This window comes from Aotus nancymaae, unplaced genomic scaffold, assembly GCF_030222135.1.
Source record: "Aotus nancymaae isolate 86718 unplaced genomic scaffold, 86718_ANA_hifiasm-v0.15.2.pri h1tg000030l, whole genome shotgun sequence".
Classification (NCBI taxonomy): Eukaryota; Metazoa; Chordata; class Mammalia; order Primates; family Aotidae; genus Aotus; species Aotus nancymaae.
In genome coordinates, this window is record NW_026988443.1 from 30,053,636 (window position 1) to 30,075,574 (window position 21,939).

Below are 21,939 nucleotides of genomic sequence, written 5' to 3' on the forward strand. Positions count from 1 at the left end.
TCTCCATACGATGCAAAACAAAGATGCAGAGTCACTCAGGAAGTAGTCATGTCAGATCAACTGCACCTGAATCTAATCGAGCCTCTATGTGTAACTGCACATTTATAGGAAATACTGGGGAGACAGGAACCTTTAAACAACACAGGGAGGAAATAAGCAGTGAAATACAAAATATGGGAAATTCTACAGGACAAAAACCTCACCTTTCAACACAGAAAAAGGGTAACTGTTACAGATTTAAAGACATAAAAAACCTATCAATCAAATGCACAGTGTGGCTCTTATTCGGATCTTATTTTGAACAAATAAATAGTCAAAAGACATTCTGAAACAACATGAGAAAACTAAGCAGACTACATATTAGGTATTAAGGATATTAATTCTCTTGGGTAGAATACGATGGTTAGGATTTGCTTTAAATGATCAAAGAAAAAAATGTTGGAGGGGAGGAGGCAACAGATCAAACGAGCAGCAATAAAGCTGATGTATGCTAAGTCTGGGTGACGGTTCATGGGAGTCTGCTGTGCTAGTCTATATTTGTGACTATTTAAAAATGTCCATAACAAGTTCAAAAAAGAAAATGTATTTAAAAATTACAAGTAGTCATCAGCCAAAAATAGGTTAAGAAACATTAGTAAAATAAAAAATCCTTTCACCTGCTGTTAGAAATAAAAAAGAAACAGTAAAAACATATTTTATAAATGTATGAAATTTGAGCACCTGCCAAGATTGCAGAGATGTGATTTTAAGGCATAGATGAGATTTTAAACTTGGGTTTTAAGAGATTAAAATAAAATGTAGGATGCTGGATGTTTCAGCACTTTTAGCTCCTGAGAAAACAGGTATAATCCAAAGCGAAGCTGCCTTTAGTCCCTAGCCTTTGGGTTTTTCTATTTTTTTTTTTGTCTTTTTTTCCCCCCCCTTTTTGTGGAGAACGGGGTCTTGCTATATTGCCCAGGCAGGTCTTGAACTCTTGGGCTCAAGCTATCCTCCCTCCTATGCCTCCCTAAGAGCTGGGATTACAAGTATGAGCCACCACGCCCAGAGCCTTCAAGGGTTTTTCTAGTCTCTATTCTGAAGTCTAAATATGTTGTTGTTGTTTACATTTAGGGTTTTTTTGGGAGGGTGCAAATTTACCATAAAATTTAGGAATAAAAAGACATTATTCTTTTACATTTTAATATGTCTTTATCCTTTAAAGTAAGGTCTCATAGAGGAGAGAGATGCATCATCCTCTGGATAAAAGCTCCTGCCAGCCCAGGTATCCTAACTGCTGTCATAACATGAGATTTGGGGTCAGGCAAAAGAAACTGATTAAAGCAGAATATTGGAGACCCCAGCCTTCAGGTACTGATATTTTTGCCCTCCCCCCCGCTTTTTTTTTGAGACGGAATTTTCATCTTGTTGCTCAGGCTGGAGTGCAATGGCACAATCTCGGCAACCTCCACCTCCTGGGTTCAAGTAATTCTTCTGCCTCAGTCTCCTGAGTAGCTGGGATGACAGGCATGTGCCAACATGCCAGGCTAATTTTGTATTTTTAGTAGAGATGAAGTTTCTCCATGTTGGTCATTGCCTTTTTTTTTGAGACAGTCTCACTTTGTTACCCTGGTTGGAGTACAGTGGTGAGATCTCAGTTCACAGCAACCTCTGTTTCCCAGGTTCAAGCGATTCTCATGTCTCAGTCCCCCAAACAGCTGGGATTACAGGCATGTGACACCATGCCCAGCTAATTTTTGCATATTTAGTAGAGACAGGGTTTTGCCATGTTAGCCAGGCTGGTCTCAAACTCCTGGCCTCAAGCTATCTGCCTGCCTTGGTCTCCCAAAGTGCTAGGATTACAGGTGACACTATGCCCAGCCTTCTTTCTTTCCTATCTAAAATGATTTCTTATGGAAAAAAAATTCAAGGATAACTTCTTGTGACATACATGTATTACTTCTGTAAGTAAAAAAAAAAAATTAAGAACATATGCTCCCACAAAACTTGTACACAAATGTTCATAGTAACCCTATTTACAAGAGCCAAAAAGTGAAAACAATCCATATTCCAACAAATGATGACTGGATAAACAAAACATGTATAACCATACAACTGATTATTTTTATTCCATAAAGAATAAAGTACTGATTCATGCTACAACATGATGAATCTTAAAAACATGTTAAGTGAAAGAAGCCAGTCACAAAAGACCATATATTTTATGATTCCATTTATATGAAATGTTCAGAATAGACAAATCCAAAGAGACAGAAAGTAGATTAACGATTGCCCTGGGCCAGGGGAGTTGAAGAGTGGGAAGTGACTGCTAATGGGTTCTGCAGTGAGTTGAGTGGTATCCCCCAAAACTTCATGTCTACCTGGAACCTCAGAATATGACTTTAGTTGGAAATAGAGTCTTCGAAGATATAGTTAGTTAAGATGAAATCAGACTGGATTAGGGCAGACCGTAAATCCAATTACTGGGGTCCTTATAAGTAGGCCATGTGAAGAAACAGACACAGGGAAGAAGGCCGTGCGAGACGCAGACACGGGGAAGAAGGCCGTGCGAGACGCAGACACGGGGAAGAAGGCCGTGCGAGACGCAGACACGGGGAAGAAGGCCGTGCGAGACGCAGACACGGGGAAGAAGGCCGTGCGAGACGCAGACACGGGGAAGAAGGCCATGTGAAGACAGAGGCAGAAACTGAAGTGATGCAGCCACAAGCCAAGGACTGCCAAGGACTGCCAAGGACTGCCAGGAGCCACTAGAAGCTAAGGAGGAGGCATGAAGGAGTTTTCCCTAGAGCAGCAGTCCCCAGGCTTTTTGGAACCAGAGACTGGTTTCACAGAAGACAGTTTTTCCGTGGATCCAGGGATGGAGATGGGGGGATAGTTTTAGGTTGACTCAAGCGCATTACATGTATTGTGCACTGTATTTCTATTACTATTACATCATAATATATGATGAAATAATTATACAATTCATCATAATGTAGAATCAGTGGGAGCCCTGAGCTGTTTTCCTACAACTAGATAGTCCCATCTGGGGGTATGGGAGACAGTGACAGATCATCAGGCATTAGATTCTCATAAGGAGCATGCAACCAAGATCCCTTGCATGTGCAGTTCACAATAGGGTTCATGCTCCTATGAGAATCTAATGCCACTGCTGGTATGACAGGAGGTGGAGCTAAGGCAGTAATGTGAGCGATGGGGAGCGTGAATACGGATGAAACTTAGCTTGCTCACCCACTACTTTTCTCCTGCTGTATGGCCTGGTTCCCAACAGGTCACGAACAAGTAACAGTCTGTGGCACAGGGATTGGGGGCTCCTGCACAAGAGCTTTTAGAGGGAATAGAAGCCCCACTGACCACTTGTTTGGACTTCTAGCCTCCAGAACTGAAAGGGGGTACATTTCTTTTATTTTTCTTCTTTTGAGACAGAGTCTTACTCTGTTGCCCAGTCTGGATTGCAGTGGTACCATCTCAGCTCGCTGCAACCTCCACTTCCCAGGCTCAAGTGATTCTCCTGCCTCAGCCTCCCGAGTAGCTGGGATTACAGGTGTACACCACCAAGCCCGGCTAAGTTTTGTATTTTTAGTAGAGATGGGGTTTCATCATGTTGGCCAGGCTGGTCTCGAACTCTTGACCTCAGGTGATACGTCTGCCTTGACCTCCAAAAATGCTGGGATTACAGCTGTGAGTCTTTGGCACCCAGCCTAAAAACTTTCAAATTGTATACTTTAGTTGGGTGAATTTTATGGTCTGTGAATTCTGTCTCAATACAGCTGTGATTAAAAAATATTTATAGCTACAAAATGCTGAAGAATCAAAAAGGACCTTGAGTAACCCTAATATGGGAGCTTCCATTTTCAGTCAAGCATTCAAGGTCTGAAGTTGAGTGTTAAACATCAGATGTTAGTTCAAACAGGATTGGCTGCTGGGTCTATTGCTGATTTGCTGCTGTAGGGCCTTTTGGCTTTTTTTTTTTTTTTTTTGAGATAGGGTCTCGCTCTGTCGCCCAGGCTGGAGTGTAGTGGTGTGATCTCCACTCACTGCAACCTACGCCTCCCAGGTTCAAGCAATTCTCCTGCCTCAGCCTCCCGAGTAGCTGGGATTACAAGCGTGCGCCACCATGCCCGGCTAATTTTGTATTTTTAGTAGAGACAGGGTTTTACCATGTTGGCCAAACTGGTCTTGAACTCCTGACCTCAAGTGATCTGCCTGCCTCAGCCTCCCAAAGTGCTGGGATTACAGGCATGAGCTACTGCACCTGGCCGCCTTTTGAATTTTTGGACAGAACTCTTTCAACTGTAAGTCAGAAAACCAACTCAAACAGGCATAATCAAAACAACAACAGGAATTTGTCTCACAAAACTGACATCTAGGGTGGGCACTGGCTTTAGGCATCTAATCAGTGTTACTAGATCTTTGATTCTCTTGGCTGTGTCCTTTGTTGCCTTCATTATTTGCTGGCTTTCTCTATGTATGAGGAAAAGATGGCCATCGGCAGTCCTGTGATTATGTGACTCTCATAGTTCCAGATCAAAACAGAGAGCCTTTCCTGATACCTCTGAGAACCATTCCAGGGTGGTCCGGGGCTGGCTCACAGGCTATTCCTAGAGCCAGGGAGTAAGGTTAGCCTCAGCCAAGTCTGAGGCACAGAGCAGGATCACTGAAGAATGGGAGAAGAAAGGCTCCCCGAAGGAAGAAAGGCTGGGAATACAAAATATAAATTCACTATGCCAGGCAAAGCTGTAAGACTTGCAGAGATTCAAACATCATTTCAGCTCAATAAATATTTGCTGAATCAATGTAGGAACACATAAAACAGAGCGCTGCAGAGTACTTTTAAAGCATCATGCTCCAAATTCTGATTTTATATTTTAGAGAAGCAATAAAACACGATGGAAGTCAGATAGCAAGGTCATTAGTGAGATGCCATTTTAGCAGAGAGCTACTTCAATCAAGTATAGCCTGCTCTAAGTTTCAGATTCCATCTGTATTACACAACAGAGATGCACTGCTCAGAACGTTCCCTGATTTAGCTACCAAAAAAGCCAATACTTGTCCCGTGTGGAGGAAGGCAGTTCAGAATGAAGGGTCCGGCTACCAGAGCAAATATTTCCTTCTCACTTGAACTGGTGATAATCCGGTGGGTTTCTGATCCAGGATCCAAATGCCTGCTTCCGGAGTGTGCCCCAGGCTTCCTGGTAAGAGGATGCAGCCTCCTTGTACTCCTGGTAGGTATCCAGCTTCTGCACCCTAATGCACACATGTCACCAGATACACAGGTTCTCACTGAACAGCTCACCCTGGAGTCACCAGACACCTGAGCAAGCAACTGGACAGACTTGTAATGAGAGACTTAGGAACAGAAGGAGTTTAGTATGCTTTTGTGAAAGCTGATCATACAAACTATGTTATTCTTGTCATACCCAACTAAAACAGAGCTGAGAAGCTAGGGGTAGTAAAAAGCACTCAGTGCACATAACATTGCTCCAAGAATGCATTCTCTGCAAGGCTGGCTGCTGCAACTGCCTGCCAGTTTTATCTAACAGCTACTTAACCAACCTGCTGCAGACTTTACGAATAGTTTCACCCAAAGCTGTCGCTTGGCAGCTCCTCAATACTTTACTCATGCCAATCAACTTTCTTGAACAGTATGTTACATTTTTTTGAAAAATAAAACCTCTAACCTTCTCTTTGTTCTTCAGACATACTGAAGACCACCAAGTCTGTGTGTATGCTCTAAATTGCAGTTCTTGTATTCCAAATAAAACATTACATTTAGGGATTTGTCTTTACATCTTTATTTTGACTTTGACACTTTTCTAGAGCAACTCTGTCTCCTCTGTAGGGACTTCATGAGAAAGCAACATGAAATAAAACAGTTGAGAATGAACAGAATTCTAGGTTTGTATGGTTCTAGTGGAATCAGATAAAACAAAAATAACTGTCTACTTTTTTGGTTTAAGTTTTCTAGGCCAGGTACAGTGGCTCACTCCTGTAATCCCAGCACCTTGGGAGGCCGAGGCGGGTGGATCACCTTAGGTTAGGATTCAAGACCAGCCTGGCCAACATTGTGAAACCCCGAGTCTACTAAAAATACAAAATAGCCAGGCATGGTGGCAGTCACCTGTAGTCCCAGCTACTTGGGAGGCTGAGGCAGGAGAATCACTTGAAGTGGAGGTTCCTGTGAGCTAAGACTGTGCCACTGCACTTCAGCCTGGCAACAGAGTGAGACTCCATCTCAAAACAAGAAAAAAAAAAAGTAACTACCAGTTATCAAAACCCTACTACAAACCAGGCTCTTGTTCACATGCAATGAAGTCCCTTAATCTCGTTAGCTACTCCATCTAAAAAAAAAAAAAAAAAAAAAAAAGCCAGGAGCAGTGGCTCATGCCTGTAACCCCAGCACTTTGGGAGGCTGAGGCAGGCGGGTCACCTGAGGTCTAGAGTTCAAGACCAGCCTGGCCAACATGGTGAAACCTTGTCTCTACTAAAAATACAAAAAATTAGCCAGGTGTGGTGGTGTATGCCTGTGATCCCAGCTACTCCGGAGGCTAAGGCAAGAGAATCACTTGAACCCAGGAGGCGGAGGTTGCAGTGAGCCGAGGTTACGCCATTCCACTCCAGCCTGGGCAACAAGAGTGAAATTTTATCTCAAAAACTAACAAAAAACAACAACAACAACAAAAAACAAAACAATAAAGTCTCTCCTTACCTAAATCCAGACTTGTTTAACACATAGACTACATAGAAACCCACTCAGTTCCAGCTTGGTTCATTTTTCCAGAAAAGAAAGAAGCCAACTGACCACAGATGCATCACCTCAGTATGCGGGATGGTGATGACAAGTGGCCAGCCTCTTCATATAGAAGTTTCCAGCTATACCTTAGCTTCCCCACTGTCATATAATGAAGGATTGGGTTGGACTTTGTCACCACTTCCTGGGAGCCTCTAAACTTTGGAGTTTCTGGAAGTGTCTTTGTCATTCACGGTGGATCTCTGACCTTTTGTGAGTTTATGTTTAACTGTGACTCATGATGATCCCCTGAGATAGTTTCAGGATGATACTCGCCATGCAGGAAAGACCAACCATGTAAATAATTAGAGCACTGGGACACCTGATATCAGTTTGACCTCTTGGAAGAGGAGGGAGTTGGAGATTAAGTTCAATCACATCATGTGGCCAATAATTCAATAAATCAAAATAGCGAATGAAACTCCAAGAAAAACTTTGGATACTGATATATGAGTGACATTCCTGGTTGGTGATGGACAGCAATGTGCTGGGAAGGTGATGTGTCCTGAGGACATGGAAGCTTTGCCTTTGGGACCCTCACATATCTCGCCCTATATCTCTCTCCTTTGGGCCAGTACTGATTTGTCTCTTTCATAATAAAACTTTGATTGCAACTACAGTGCTTTTCTGAGTTCTGAGAGACATTCTAGTGAATAACTGAACATGAAGGGGAGTGGAGACACTTAAATTTGTAGCCAGTTGGTCAGAAGTATGGGTGGTTTGGGGTGCTCCTTAACTTGTGGCAGGGGTCTGAAATGAAGGCAGTCATGTGGGAACTGTGTCCTTCACCTGTGTAACTGGACCTAACTAAGGTAGTCACTGTCAGAAGGACACTTCACCCACCTACTTTAGAGTTCTCTACATTCCTGTTTGAAGAGCAATTTAAATCATAGAGCTACAAATTCAAAAGGAAAAGAGGAGAGTAACACTTGTAACAGAATATATAGCTCTTAGAGCACTCACATTTCCACAGTGATCTCCATTTAGAGGTGGAATCAAAGGAGGGCCTGAAATGGCCAAGCCCCAATTCTATCCTTAGTTTTTTATAACTCTCTACCACCCAACTACCCATCCTCTGCATCTCAGATCATGCATGTATCTGTAAACGGGGCCATGGGGAAAGAAGAACATGTGGTCAACAATAAGTGTCCACTGGCTTGCTGAACCACCACTCCTGCCAAAGCTTTGATTCATAAGCCAGAATCGAAACAAAAGTCTTCCTAAATAAGAAAAAACATAGGACAATAGCATCACCTGAGGGAGTCCGGCCACTTGTCCCTTGCAATTCTGTTTAGCAGCTTCTGGAATGATCTAAAGAGTTCCACTTTGCTGATTTGGGATCTGTTTGGAAAAAGAAGGCAAAGGTGATTTATTAAGCATTTAGTTTGTTCCAAGCACCTATTGAAGATGCCAGGCTTCACATGGTGTTTAGGTTTCAAGGTTCCAGAGCCCCTCATTTTCACTGGTACTTGGTAGGGAGAAAATCTAGACCTGGATGTCTGATTGGGTTGAGGTACAAAAATGAGTTTAACCTTAAGAAATGTCATCAGCAATGGAAGCATTAAAGTGACAAGCCAAAACAGGTACCCTGAAGTGCAATTACTAAATTTTGCCCTAGGATATCTGTAAGACACTTCTGGCTACCTCCTTTCAAGGGAGCTGGTCCCTATGGGTTTACAAGAAATAGAAAGCTTTGTTTCAGAGACCTGAGTGCTGTTCCCTGTGTGACCTGCCACTATAAAATCCACTTGGATGAGCCACCTGAGGCAGAATCCCCAGACTCCTGCTATGGGCATCATAGACCTTTGAGGCCAAGTGTTTGCTCCTAAACAACAAAGGTGGAGGGCATGGTTTGGAATACTTAAGGAAGTGAGTGTTGAATCTTTATGGGCCTGCCCAGGCCTTCGTGGTTTCTGCTCATCTGTGCCAGATGTGGCCTTGGTTGTATGTGTTGCCTTCTTTTCCCTCATGTACACAAGTCATGAGCTGCATCTAGAAATTGGGAAATGCTGTGTGTATCAACAATGTGCAGTCTCACTTTTACATACCACACTCTGCATCATCCTAGCAACCTGCATCATCCATCAACCCTCAGCTTGGACACAGTCACCATCACTCGTATATATGAAATAGGGAATTGTATAGTTCACACAAAATCTCCCTTACCTTGCTGGAACCTAGCCTACTTTAGGAATTGCTGCTTAAAGAGGAACCCTGAGCCCTCAAACACTGTTCTCCCAAGGCCTTAGCTGGAGTGGCTGCTGGCACTCAGGAAGATGAGGCTACTTTAGCATGGAAACAAAGCAAAAATTAATGGAACTCTCATGAACAAATTAAAGAAAAAGAATATAATTATGGATGGCCAGACACAGTGGCTCATGCCTGTAATCCCAGCACTTTGGGAGGCTGAGGTGAGCAGATCACCTGAGGTAAGGAGTTTGAGACTAGCCTGCCTAATATGGTGAAACCCTGTCTCTACTAAAAATACAAAAATTAGCCAGGAGTGGTGGTGCATGCCTGTAATCCCAGCTACTCAGGAGACTGAAGCACGACAATCCTTGAACTCGGGAGGCAGAAGTTACAGTGAGCCGAGACTGTGCCAGTGCCCATCAGCCTGGGTGACAGAGTGAGACTCTCAAAAAAAAAAAAAAAAAAAAAATACACACATACAAACACACACACACACTCACACAATTATGGGGAAAATATATGCAAAGAAAACATTTGGTAAAATTCAACATCCTCTGAGTTATTAAAAATCTTTTGGCAAACTAAGACTCAGAAAGAGTACTTAAATTTATAAAGGGCAACTATAAAAACCTATAGCAAATATATGTCCTTAAAATCAGGAATAGGACAAGGGTACTTGCTATCACTGCTTTTATTCAACATTATGCAGAAGGTTCTGGCCAAAAGGACAGAAAGAGAAATGAAAAATAAAAATCAAGTCATCATTTGCAGATGATTTTGATATTGTCAGTTCTAGTCAATACAGTAATACAAGAGAAATAAATAAAAGGAATGAAAGATTGGAAAGAAACACTACAGAAACCCTACAGGTTTGAACTGTGTGGGTCCACTTACACATAGATTTTCTTCTGCCTCTGCAAGCCCTAAGATAGCAAGACCAAACCCTCTTCTTTCTCTTCCTTAGCCTACTCAACATGAAGATGATGAGGATAATGAATAAATATATTTTCTATTCCTTATGATTTTCTTTCTTTCCTTTTTTTTTTTTTGAGACAGAGTCTCACTCTGTGGCCCAGGCTGCAGTGCAATGGCATGATCTCGGCTCACTGCAACCTCTATCTCCCAGGTTCAAGCAGTTCTCTTGCCTTGGCCTCCCAAGTAGTCAGGATTACAGGCATGCACCACCATGCCTGGCTAATTTTTATGTTTTTAGTACAGACAGGTTTTGCCATGTTGGTCAGGCTGGTCCTGAACTCCTGATCTCAGGTAATCTGCCCAGCTGAACCTCCCAAAGTGCTGGGATTACAGAGGAGACCCACCATGCCCGGCCTATTCCTTATGATTTTCTTAATAACATTTTCTTTAGTTTACTTTATTTTAAGAATACATATAGAATATATATAACATATATAATGTGTTAATTGACATATTATATATGTTACATATATTATTCAACATATATAATCTGTGTTATATGTGTGACTGTTGATGTCAAGGCTTCTGGTCAATAATAGGCTATTAGTAGTTATGTTTTTGGAGAGCCAAAAGTTATATGCAGATTTTTGACTGCAAGGGGGGTTGGCACCACCAACACCCACATTGTTCAAAGCTGTATTTGTGTATGATGATCTATATTTAAAAACTTCCAAAAGAATTCCCAGATAAATTGGTAGAATTACTATTCTTTTAGATTTTTGTTGTTGCTGTTGCTGTTGTTTATTTTTTAGAGCTGGGATCTCATTTTGTTGCCCAGGCGGGTCTGGAACTCCTGGCTTCAAGCAGTCCTCCAACTCAGCCTCCCAAAGTGCTGGGATTATAGGAGTAGAATTATTATTGTAATGATAATGGTAAGATTAGTGTTTTTATCTAGCAACCAACAATAACTGCCACAAAGAGGAACAAAAGTTTAATTGCAACAACTTAATTCATGGCCCTGTAAAATCCCCTCCCATACTGAATAGGGCTGATCTGAATAACCATCAAGATATTACAGACAGACTGTGGCTTCTGAGGCTAGGTCATAAAAGACACTGTGGCTTCTGCTTTGTTCACCTGGATTGCCTGTTCTGGGAAAAGCCAGCCACCATGTTGTGAAGCTGAATACTCTGGTAGCTTTGAGGAGAGCCCCTTACTATAAGGAACTGAAACCTCCTGCCAACAGCTGACACTGACCTGTCAGCCACGCAAGGGAACCATTTTGGAACTAGATCCTTCAGCCCCAGTCAAGTCTTCAGATGACTGCAGCCCTGGCTGCCATAATGGACTGCAACCTCATAAACTGCTGGGCCAGAATTACCTAGCTAAGCTCCTCCTAAATTCCAGACCCACATAAACTGTGTGAAATAAAAAATGTTTGCTGTTTTAAGTTGTTATTTTGGTGGTAATTTGTTATATAGAAACAGATAACTAATATACATTCAAGGAATAAATCTAATTTAAGATGTGAAAGATTTATATAAAGAAAGCTATAAAACTTATTGAAATATATGTAAGAAGACCTCAATAAGTGAACACTCAAAACTACCAGTTATAAGTCTGGGGCATAATTGCCAATTTGGCACCAGTATTATAGAGAGTTATACCATATTCCTGGTTTGGAAGAGAATATTGAAAGATGCCAATTGTATTAGTCCGTTCTCACACTGCTATAAAGAAATATTTAATACTTGAGACTAGTTTTTTAAAAAAAGGAGTTTAATGGGCTCACAGTTCTGTAGTCCGTACAGGAAGCATACTGGCTTCTGGGGAGCCCTCAGGAAACTTACAATCATGGTGGAAGGTGAAGGAGAAGCCAGCGTGTCTTATGTGGCCAGAGCAGGAGGAAGAGGGTAAGTGGGGAGATGCTACAAACTTTTAAACAACCAGATCTTGTGTGAACTCACTCACTATACAGTACCAAGGGGGGATGGTGCTAAACCATTCATGAGAACTCTGCCCCCATGATCCAATCACCTCCCAAGACACCCCTCCTCCAACCCTGGGGATTACAATTGGAAATGAGATTTGGGTGGTGTACAGTTCCAAATCATTGTCACCAATTATCTTCAAATTGATCTTTAAAGGTCCAAGAACAGCCAAGACACTCTTGAAAGATATGGCAGGGGGATGTGACCTAACAGAGTCATGGTTCCTTTTGGCAGAGAGAATTACATTCTTAGATATTAGGTTCTTCCTGGTGAAACACTGCGACAAGCTCAACAAAACCACTACAGAAATTCAGAGAAGAGGTGATAATTTTGAGCCAGAAAGTAGTGGTCGTTGAGCTGGGCTTTTCAGGCAAAAGCAGGAATACCAGCAAAGAAGAGCATCTCATTTCTCAGCAAAGCAGCAGATGGAAACCACAGTCAGTGGGTGGGGCCCATGTGAGGAGCTGCAAGGCTGCAACTGACAACAGAGACAGAGCTCAGCAGGAAACACGTGGTCTCTCCCTCAGCTGCTCTGTTCACACATCCTCATCTGTGGCTTGGAGTTGGTCTCCTGAGAAGTGCAAAAGGTGGCCCCAAACCAGGAAGCCCCTTGGCAAAAAAACTGATCCAAAAGTCTCTACTCCCAACAGTTTTATAAATATTATTCAATGCAACCATCTAGGCTGCCAGAAGACTGGCAGTGTCTTCTGTCTAGGCCATTTGAACCCTGGTAGGTAGTAGTTGTGAAGAAGAAAACCTTTTTAAAAAAAGCCTAAAAAGGATGTATGTAAGTTGGATCTTGTCATGGTTATTTGTTTTGAGGCAGGCAAATTAGCATGTCAAAAAAAAAAAAACATCAAAAACCCACAAACCAAACCAAATGGTATGGTTTGGCTCTGTGTCGCCACCCAAATCTCAGGTCGAATTATAATTCCCATTGTTGGGAAGATACCTAGTGGAAGGTGATGGGATCATGGGGGCAGATTTCCCCCTTGCTGTTCTCATATGATAGTGAATGAGTTTTCACGAGATCTGGTTGTTTCCACATGTGTAGCACTTCCCCTTATGCTTTCTCTCTCTCCTGCTGCCATGTGAAGATGTGCCTGCTTCCCATTTGCCTTTCCACCATGATTATGCTTCCTGAGGTCTCCCCAGCCATACCTCTGTACAGCCTGTGTGTCAATTAAACCTCTTTTCTTTATAAATTACACAGTCTCAGGTAGTCCTTTGTAGCAGTGTGAAAAGGGACTAATACACCAAGTGAATTTGCGAAAATAATTACAGATACAACTTTTATAAGGGCATGATAAAGAAATGGAAAAGCAACTTAGAGTAAAAAAGAAAAAAATCTATAAATTGTGGGAATTCTACATTCTACACCAGTCACACTGGTGGCAGCTGAATCCAGAGGAAATGCCTTTGATGGAGACGCCACTCCCCTGAGGCCCTTCCTATCCTTAGGCTATTCCAAACCACCTCTAGCTCATTGCAGGGGATAGGGAGAAGACAGGGAGGACAAGATCGGCCAAGCATACAGAAAGAGACATAGACCAGGCACACTGGCTCACAGCAGTAATCCCAGCACTTTGGGAGGTTGAGGCAGGAGAATTGCTTGAGCTCAGAAGTTTGAGACCAGCCTAGGCAATACAGTGAGATCCTGTATCCAAAAAATAAAAAATAAAAAAATAAAAACAACAACAAAAAGAGACACATCCATAGAGTGCATGATCCTCCAGGGATAAAATCTGAGTTTCACGTCCAGGAGCCCACAAACCCTGCACTTTGGCAAAAGCCAATCTAAGGAGGCAAAGTCCTGTTTTCAGGGGCCCTTTTTGCCAGTCTAGTCACTGTGGAGCTTCACAAGTGATTCTTGGGTTCCAACCCTGACCTACTAATCCAGAATTCCTAGGGATGAAGCCCAAGAAAGTATTATGTATTATTTATAAACATTCTCTGCAGGGGTAACAATAGTCTTTCCAAAATATGGTGCTGGGACAACTGAATATCCACATGCAAAAGAATGAAGGTGGAGTCGTTCCTCATACCACAAAGAAAATTTAACTCAAAATGGATCAAAGTCCTAAACATAAGAGCTAAAACTAAAAAACTATTAGAAGAAAATATGGAGTAACTCTATAAGACCTTGGATTAGACAATGGTTTCTTAGATATGCCACCAAAAGCACAATGAACCAAAGAAAATACATTAATTTGACTTTATCAAAATAGAAAACTTTTGTGCTTTAAAGGACATTATCAAAAAGTGAAAAGATAACCAAGAGAACCAGAAAAAATATCTGCAAATCATATACATGATAAAAGAATATCCAGAATACATAAAGGAATCTTGCAACTCCACAATAAAAAGGCAAATACACCAAATAACAAAATGGGCAAGGGATCCAAATAGTTATTTCCCCAAAGTAGAGAGATGGATGGATAATAAGTACATAAAAAGATGCTCAACATCATTTGTAATTAGGGAAATGCAAATCAAGACTATAATGAGGCCCGGTGAGGTGACTCATGCCTGTAATCCCAGCATTTTGAAAGGCTGAGGCAGGTGGATCACTTGAGGCCAGGAGTTTGAGATAAGCCTGGCCAACACCCTGTCTCTACCAAAAATACAAGAATTAGCTGGGTGTGGTACTGCATGCCTGTAATCCCAGCTACTAGGGAGGCTGAGGCAAGAGAATCCCTTGAACCTAGCAGACAAACATTGCAGTGAGCTAAAACGGCGCCACTGCACTCCAGCCTGGGTGACAGAGCAAGACTCCATCTAAAAAAAAAAAAAAAAAAGACTGGCCAGGCATGGTGGCTCATGCCTATAATCCTAGCACTTTGGGAGGCCGAGGCGGGTGGATCACAAGGTCAAGAGATCAAGACAATCCTGGTCAACATGGTGAAACCCCGTCTCTACTAAAAATACAAAAATTAGCTGGGCATGGTGGTGCACGCCTGTAGTCCCAGCTACTCGGGAGGCTGACGCAGGAGAAATGCTTGAACCCAGGAGGCGGAGGTTGCAGTGAGCCGAGATCGCGCCATTGTACTCCAGCCTGGGTAACAAGAGTGAAACTCCATCTCAAAAAAAAAAAAAAGACTGTAATGAGATACCAATTCACACCCCCTAAAATGACTACAATAAAAAAGACAGTAACAAGTGTTGTAAAGGATGCAGGGTAATTGGAACTCTCATACATTGCTGGTAAAATGCAAAATGGTACAGCTGCTATGGAAAACAATTATCACATGAACCAGTAATACCACTCTTAGATATACCCAAGAATATACATATGGCCACACAACAAATAGTACATGAAATATTCATAGTTCTGCATAGCAGCACTATTCATAATAGCCAAAGATTGAAACAACCCAAACGTCCATCCATGGATGAATGGACAAACAAAATGTGGCATATCCACACAATGGAATATTATTCAAGTCATAAACAGTAATGAAACACTGATACAGGCTACCTCATGGATGCACCTCCAAAACACTATGCTAAGTCAAAGAAGCCAGATACAAAAGGTCATATACTGTATGATTCCAATGATACAAAATGTCCAGAATAGCAAATCCATGGAGATAAGAAGTAAATTAAGTAAATCAGAGGTTTCCAGGGGTTGAGGAGAGGGAGGGATAGGTAGTGACTGCTAATGGGTATGGCTGTTCTTTTTGGGGTAATAAAAATGTTCTAGAATTAGAGAGCGGTAAAGTGTGAGTTCACAGCTACCATCTCCTCCTGCCCCAATAGGCTGTACCTTGCCTGAAGGCTTCCGATTGTTTTCTTTGTTGTTCCCTGTGGAAAGCCACCAGCAGTAACATCCAATGGCTGCTCAGGAACTGCACTCCAGCTGATGGCTATGAAAAGAGAAGATTCTAGGGTTAAAACTGTTCAATTTCCTGTAAATGTCAGAAGTATTTCAATAAAAGTATTTCTCTGACTCTACAGACCCATGAGAACTCAATATGATGTCAGAGACAATGACTACTACTTGGATGCTTGGCCGCCAGGATACTATAGTCTAAGTGGTTCATAATTCATTATTAGCATGATCGCTAACAATCACTGAGCATTTATTATTTGCTGGAGACAGAGTAAATGCATTAAAAAGAATTTCTCATTGAATCTTCCTAATAACACTGGTAAATAATATTCTTCTAATCTGAAGACTAAGAAACTGAGGCCAAGGGAGGGTAAGTAACTTGCCAGAGGTCACAAGAGCATAAACCTGATCCAGTATAAGTGTCTCCTAAGCCCATACTACTGACCTCTAGAGCAGTGAACAGCTTTCCTAGGCTGGGAGGATGCAGACCCTCCGAGGCCATTCTCAGTTAGGGGAGCAGTTACTCCAGGACAGGTCTAACCTGGATCTCTTACCTGCCCCACAAGGAACAAGTCGACCTGGGCTGTCAGCCCTTTTTGCCTGCACTGCACAGCGGCTCTGTTCAAACAGTAAATCTGACTGCAGTATTTTTAGTTCTTGAACTCCAAAACCTTTTGGTAAAGCCGATAAATTCTGACACCTAAATGTAAGGGAAAATGCATTCAGTTTAGGTGCATGCCTAGAGAAAACAGTATCTAGGATTGTGGCTCACATCATCACCCCTGAACCTTACCAGGTGTGGAGATTTGTTTATTTATTGGGGCAGGGGATAAGTCAGTGTTTCCAAATATAATCAAGACTGTAAGAACCTCATGGCTGGAAGAAGATCCTTCTCTCTCACTCTGAAGGGATAACAGAATCAAGCCAACACCCTTCAGGAATGTAACACCAAACTCCATTCCTGATACAGGCTTTGAGAAACTTGAAGTTTAAGCAGAAACATTAAAGTGTTAGCACCTGCTTCCTGGGGAATCCTTCAAACACACCAAAACCCAAAATTATCGTATAATATAAAAGCTTCATTTTCTCTCTTGTGTCTTTGAACAAACTAGATGCCAACATGATGCTGGTCTAGAACGAAGCAGATAGCAACTGCAAGTACCAGAATAGGAAAAACAGAAAACATCCTGGGTACAGTGCCTAGTGTTGACTTTTTCTCTTTTAAAAAACCATCTTTATAGGGATATAGTTCACATACCATAAATTTTACCCATTTAAAGTGGATAATTCAATTGTTTTTAATATATTCATAGAACTGCACAACTATCAGGGTAATGTAATTTCAGGAATTTTCATCACTGCAAAAAGAAACCTTGTACCTACTGGCATTCACTCTCTATTCCCTGGTTATCACTGAATTTTTTTTTTCTTTTTGAAATAGGGTCCCTGTTGCTCAGACTGGAGTGCAGTTGCATGATCTTGGCTCACTGCAACCTCTTCCCCCAGGTCTCAAGTGATCCTCCCACCTCTGCCTCCCAAGTAGCTGAGACTACAGGCATGCCTAATTTTTTAATTCTTTTTTTTTTTTTTTGAGACAGACTCTAGTTCTGTCGCTCAGGTTGGAGTACAATGGCATGATCTCAGCTCACTGCAACCTCTGCCTCTCAGGTTCAAGTAATTCAACTGCCTTAGTCTCCCAAGTAACTGGGATTACAGGCGCCCGCTACCACGCCTGGCTAATTTTTTAATTTTTAGTAGAGATGGGGTTTCACTGTGTTGGCCAGGCTTGTCTTGAACTCCTGACCTTGTGATCCACCCACCTCAGCCTCCTAAAGTGCTGGGATTACAAACATGAGCCACTGCACCTGGCCTAATTTTTAATTTTTTTGTAGAGATGGGGTTGCCATATTGCCCAGGCTTGTCTTGAACTCCTGGGCTGAAGCAATCCTTCCACTCCAGCATCCCATAGTGCTGGCATTACAGGTGTGAGGCACAGCATTTAGCCCCTGGTAACCACTAAGCTATTATCTGCCTTTATGGATTTGCCTGTTCTAGATATTTCACACAAATAAAACTATACAATATGCGATTTCTCTCACTTGGCATGATATTTTCAAGTTCATCCACGTTGTAGCATTTATCAGTATTTCAGTTCTTTTTATGGCTGAATTATATTCCATTGTATGGATATATCACATTTGATTTATCCATTCATCCACTGATGCACATTTGTCTCACTTTTTGACTATTACAAATAATGCTGCTGTGAACATTTATGTACAGGTTTTTGTTATATATATAATTTTTTTTTTTTGAGACAGGGCCTCACTCTACTGCCTAGGATGGAGTAAAGTGGTGCAATCACGATTCACTGCAGCCTCAACCTTCTTTAGCTCTGGTGATCCTCCCACATCAGCTCCCCATGCAGCTGGGACTACAAGTATGTGCCACCACAGCTGGCTTAGTTTTGTATTTTTTGTACACACATGGTTTCCTCATGTTGCTCAGGCTGGTCTTGAATTCCTGGACTCAAGCAATCTGCCTGACTTGGCCTCCCAAGATGCTAGGATCATAGGAGTGAGCTACTGTACCTGACCTACTTGTGTGAATGTATGTTTTCACTTCTCTTGGGTTTACCTAGGAGTGGAATTGCTGGGTCATATCTTGAGGCTACACATCTAATATGGGCCCACAATGCTTTCCCTGGCCATGGCTTTGTCCTGCCCTCATTTACTATAGCATTAATTGAGTTTGGCTGCCTCCTTTAGGGAGACCATACTTCAGTGATCATCTTTTGTCTTTTAACTTTAGACAAATTAAAACTAATGTTTAGGGCTGGGTGAGGTGGTTTACACCTATAATCCCAACACTTTGGCAGGCCAAGGTAGGAGAATTGCTGAAGTCCAGGAGTTCAAGACCAGCCTGGGTAACCCAACAACACCTGTCTCTACAAAAAAAAAATTTAAAAATCAGCCAAGTATGGTGACTTGTGCCTATAATATTAGCTATTCAGGAGGCTGAGGCAGCAGGATCATTTGAGCCCAGGAACTGAAGGCTGTAGTGAACTATGATTGTACCACTGTACTTCAGCCTAGATGAGACCCAGTGAAACCTTGTCTCTACAAAAAAATTCTGAAAACCCCAAACTAATGTTTAGGGTTAAAAAACATATCTATAATGGCAATGTATGTGCACTGTAGAAAATTAAAAATATAGTAAAAACAAAGAAGAAAAAACCACCCATAATACTACAACTCAGATTATTAATAGTACCTTGGTGCTCATCCTCTTACAATTTTTCCCATGTGCATATGTACTTTAAGACCAAAATTGGCTTTTTGTCCTCCAAACTGTTCTTTAAACACTATGAACATATTTCCACATTAAATATTCATCAATATTATTATTATTTTATTTGAGACAGGGTCTGCCACCCAGGCTGGAGTGCAGTGGAGCGATCTTGGCTCACTGCAGCTTCAATCTTCCCAGGGTCCGGTGATCCTCCCATCTCAGCCTCTCTATTAGCTAGGACTACAGGTGCGTGCCACCACACCTGGCTAGTTTTTCTATTTTTTGTAGAGACAGGGTTTCCCCATGTTACCTAGGCTGGTCTAGAACTTCTGGGCTCAAGCAATCTGCCCGCCTCGACCTCCCAAAGTGCTGGGATTACAGATGTTAGCCACTGTGCCCGGCCATTCATCAATATTATTTTTAACAACAACAACAAAAATCACTTAATTTCCTATTACTGGGCATTTCAGTTGTTTATTTTTTATTTTTTTAAAAATTATTATATACAAAGCTAAATGTTCGAATACTGTAGTTATTTCCTTAAGATAAATTCCTGGAAGAGGAACTGCTGGATCAAAAGGTAAGGAGGTTCTTAATGCTCTTAGGCCCTACTCTCAGACTGCCCCTTGGAATGACTGTTCCAATCGAGCCCTCCCTACCCTCTCACCTTCCAATCAGTGCTCTCTGCATGGCTTCCTGGCTGTATGGGCACTTCCCAATGACCACTGCTGATAGGTAGATGGGCTCTTCCAGGAAGTGCATCAACAGTGCCCCTTGGCATCCGAGAACATTCCATCGGGCCATCTTGTCACTGCAGGACATGGAGCGAGTTCTGTCTCCACGGCCAGGCTTCACTCGGAGCAGCCCCACCTGGTGAAACGCAGCACCAGGCTTCCCGGAGTCTCCAGCTTCTCCAGGTACACATTTGGCTCCAGTTCTATAAACGTCTATCACTTTGGCATTATCAGGGGCTATTCTGGTGACAGCAGCCAGTTCTTCTACAGTGAGATTATAGCTATTGATGCCTGGTGAGATTGGGTCACCTTCCTGCTTACGAAGACTGTGAGGGTGAGCTGCTCCATTGGTGACCTCCTTGGCAGCAGTACCAGGCTCAAGCTTCACCTTTTTGGTTACAGGACTGCCAAGGTCTTCACATTTTCTTTCATATCCAGGAGCTTCCAGGTTACTACTGGCTTCTACTGATGGGTTGTTGGCCCAATCTCTGATGACAGGACAGCAAGGCTGATCTTCAAACTCAAGCATCGGAATGATGGAGGCATCCCCACCTACAGAGAATAAACTACCACCTTAAACAAATGGTTCTCAAAGTGAGGTCCCTGGACCAACCACAGTGGCATCTCTTGAAAATTCATCAGAAATGAAAACTCTTGGGACCCACAGCAGACCTGCTCAATCAGAAACTCTGGAGGCAGGGCCCAGCAGTGTTTTTTTTTAAATTTTTTTTTTTTTTTTTTTTTTGAGATGGAGTCTCACCCTGTCCCCCTGGCTGAAGTGCAGTGGGGTGATCTCAGCTCATTACAACCTCCGCCTCCCAGGTACAAGCGATTCTCCTGTCTCAGCCTCCCAAGTATCTGAGACTAAAGGCACATGCCACCACGCCCAGCTAATTTTTGTATTTTTAATAAAAACAGCGTTTCACCATGTTGGCCAGGATGGAACTTTTTTGTTGCTGCTAATGGATGAGAAGTTTTTATGTTTCCCACGCTGGCCTCGAACGTGTAGCCTTGCCTCTTCAAGTGCCAGAACAACAGGATTGAGCCACTGTGGCCCCAGCAGTGTGTTTTTAACAAGCTGTCCTGGTGATTCTGATGCAAGGTCAAGTTTGAGAACAACTGCCTTAATGTATTCTCCTAGCTGACCTGAGATGAGTTAAGAGTACATGCACAAATTTCCCTAATAAGAATTCTATGCGGCTCTTGTTGAGGCCTATCCCAGACTCAGTGAGTTGGAATTTCTGGAGAAGAAGAGTATGAAAAATGGAATATTTTAACAAAGACCTGAGGTAGTTTTTATCACTAGGAAGTTTTGGAAACACTGGTTTAGACCAGGGTTTCTCAACCACTGTACTAATGACATTTTTTTTTTTTTGAGACTGAGTCTTACTCTGTTGCTCAGGCTGGAGTGCAGTGCCATGACCTCGGTTCACTGGAACCTCTGCCACCTGGGTTCAAGTGATTCTCCTGCCTCAGCCTCCCCAGTAGCTGGGATTACAGGTGCCTGCCACCATGCCTGGCTAATTTTTGTAGTTTTAGTAGGGATGGGGTTTCACTATCTTGGCCTGTCTTAAACTCCTGACCTTGTGATCCACTGCCTCGGCCTCCCAAAGTGCTAGGATTACAGGCATGAGGCACAGAGCCCGGCCCACATTTTTGTTTTTTTAGACGGAGTCTGGCTCTGTCACCCAGGCTGGAGTGCAGTGGTGCGATCTTGGCTCTCTACAACCTCTGCCTCCTGGGTTCAAGAGATTCTCCTGCCTCAGCCTCCCGAGTAGCTGAGATTACAGGTGCACATCACCACACCTGGCTAATTTTTGTATTTTTAGTAAAGACGAGGTTTCACAATGTTGGCCAGGCTGGTCTTGAACTCCTGAGCTCCAGTGATTGGCTTGCCTTAGCAACCCAAAGTGCTGGGATTACAGGTGTGAGCCACCATGCCTGGCCACTAATGACACTCTGAACTGTATCACTCTTTGCTGTGGGGACTGTCCTGTAAATTATAGAATATTTAGCAGCATACCTGGTCTCTACCCACTAGATGCCAATAGCACTACCAGTCCCAGTATGAAAATGAAGAATGTGGCCAGGTGCGGTGGCTCACACTTGTAATCCCAGCACTTTATGAGGCTGAGGTGGGTGGATCACCTGAGGTCAGAAGTTCACGACAAGCCTGGCTACATGATGAAACCCAATTTC

General features: G+C 42.5%; 1 protein-coding gene across 11 annotated transcripts in view; it reads right to left on the reverse strand.

Moving 5' to 3' along the window:
• Nucleotides 1-1,454: 1,454 nt before the first annotated feature.
• Nucleotides 1,455-21,939, reverse strand: part of ADAT1 (adenosine deaminase tRNA specific 1) — a 28,943-nt gene continuing 8,458 nt past the window's right edge. For all 11 annotated transcript variants that reach the window (XM_012437371.3, XM_012437375.3, XM_012437376.3 and 8 more), the window contains 5 exons: nucleotides 19,674-20,292; nucleotides 16,270-16,415; nucleotides 15,650-15,749; nucleotides 8,042-8,128; nucleotides 1,455-5,244 (listed from right to left, as the gene is read on the reverse strand). In XM_012437371.3, the coding sequence (XP_012292794.1) occupies nucleotides 5,112-5,244; nucleotides 8,042-8,128; nucleotides 15,650-15,749; nucleotides 16,270-16,415; nucleotides 19,674-20,292 (1,085 nt within the window). In that variant the 3' untranslated portion in view covers nucleotides 1,455-5,111. The remainder of the gene's footprint in view (nucleotides 5,245-8,041; nucleotides 8,129-15,649; nucleotides 15,750-16,269; nucleotides 16,416-19,673; nucleotides 20,293-21,939) is intronic.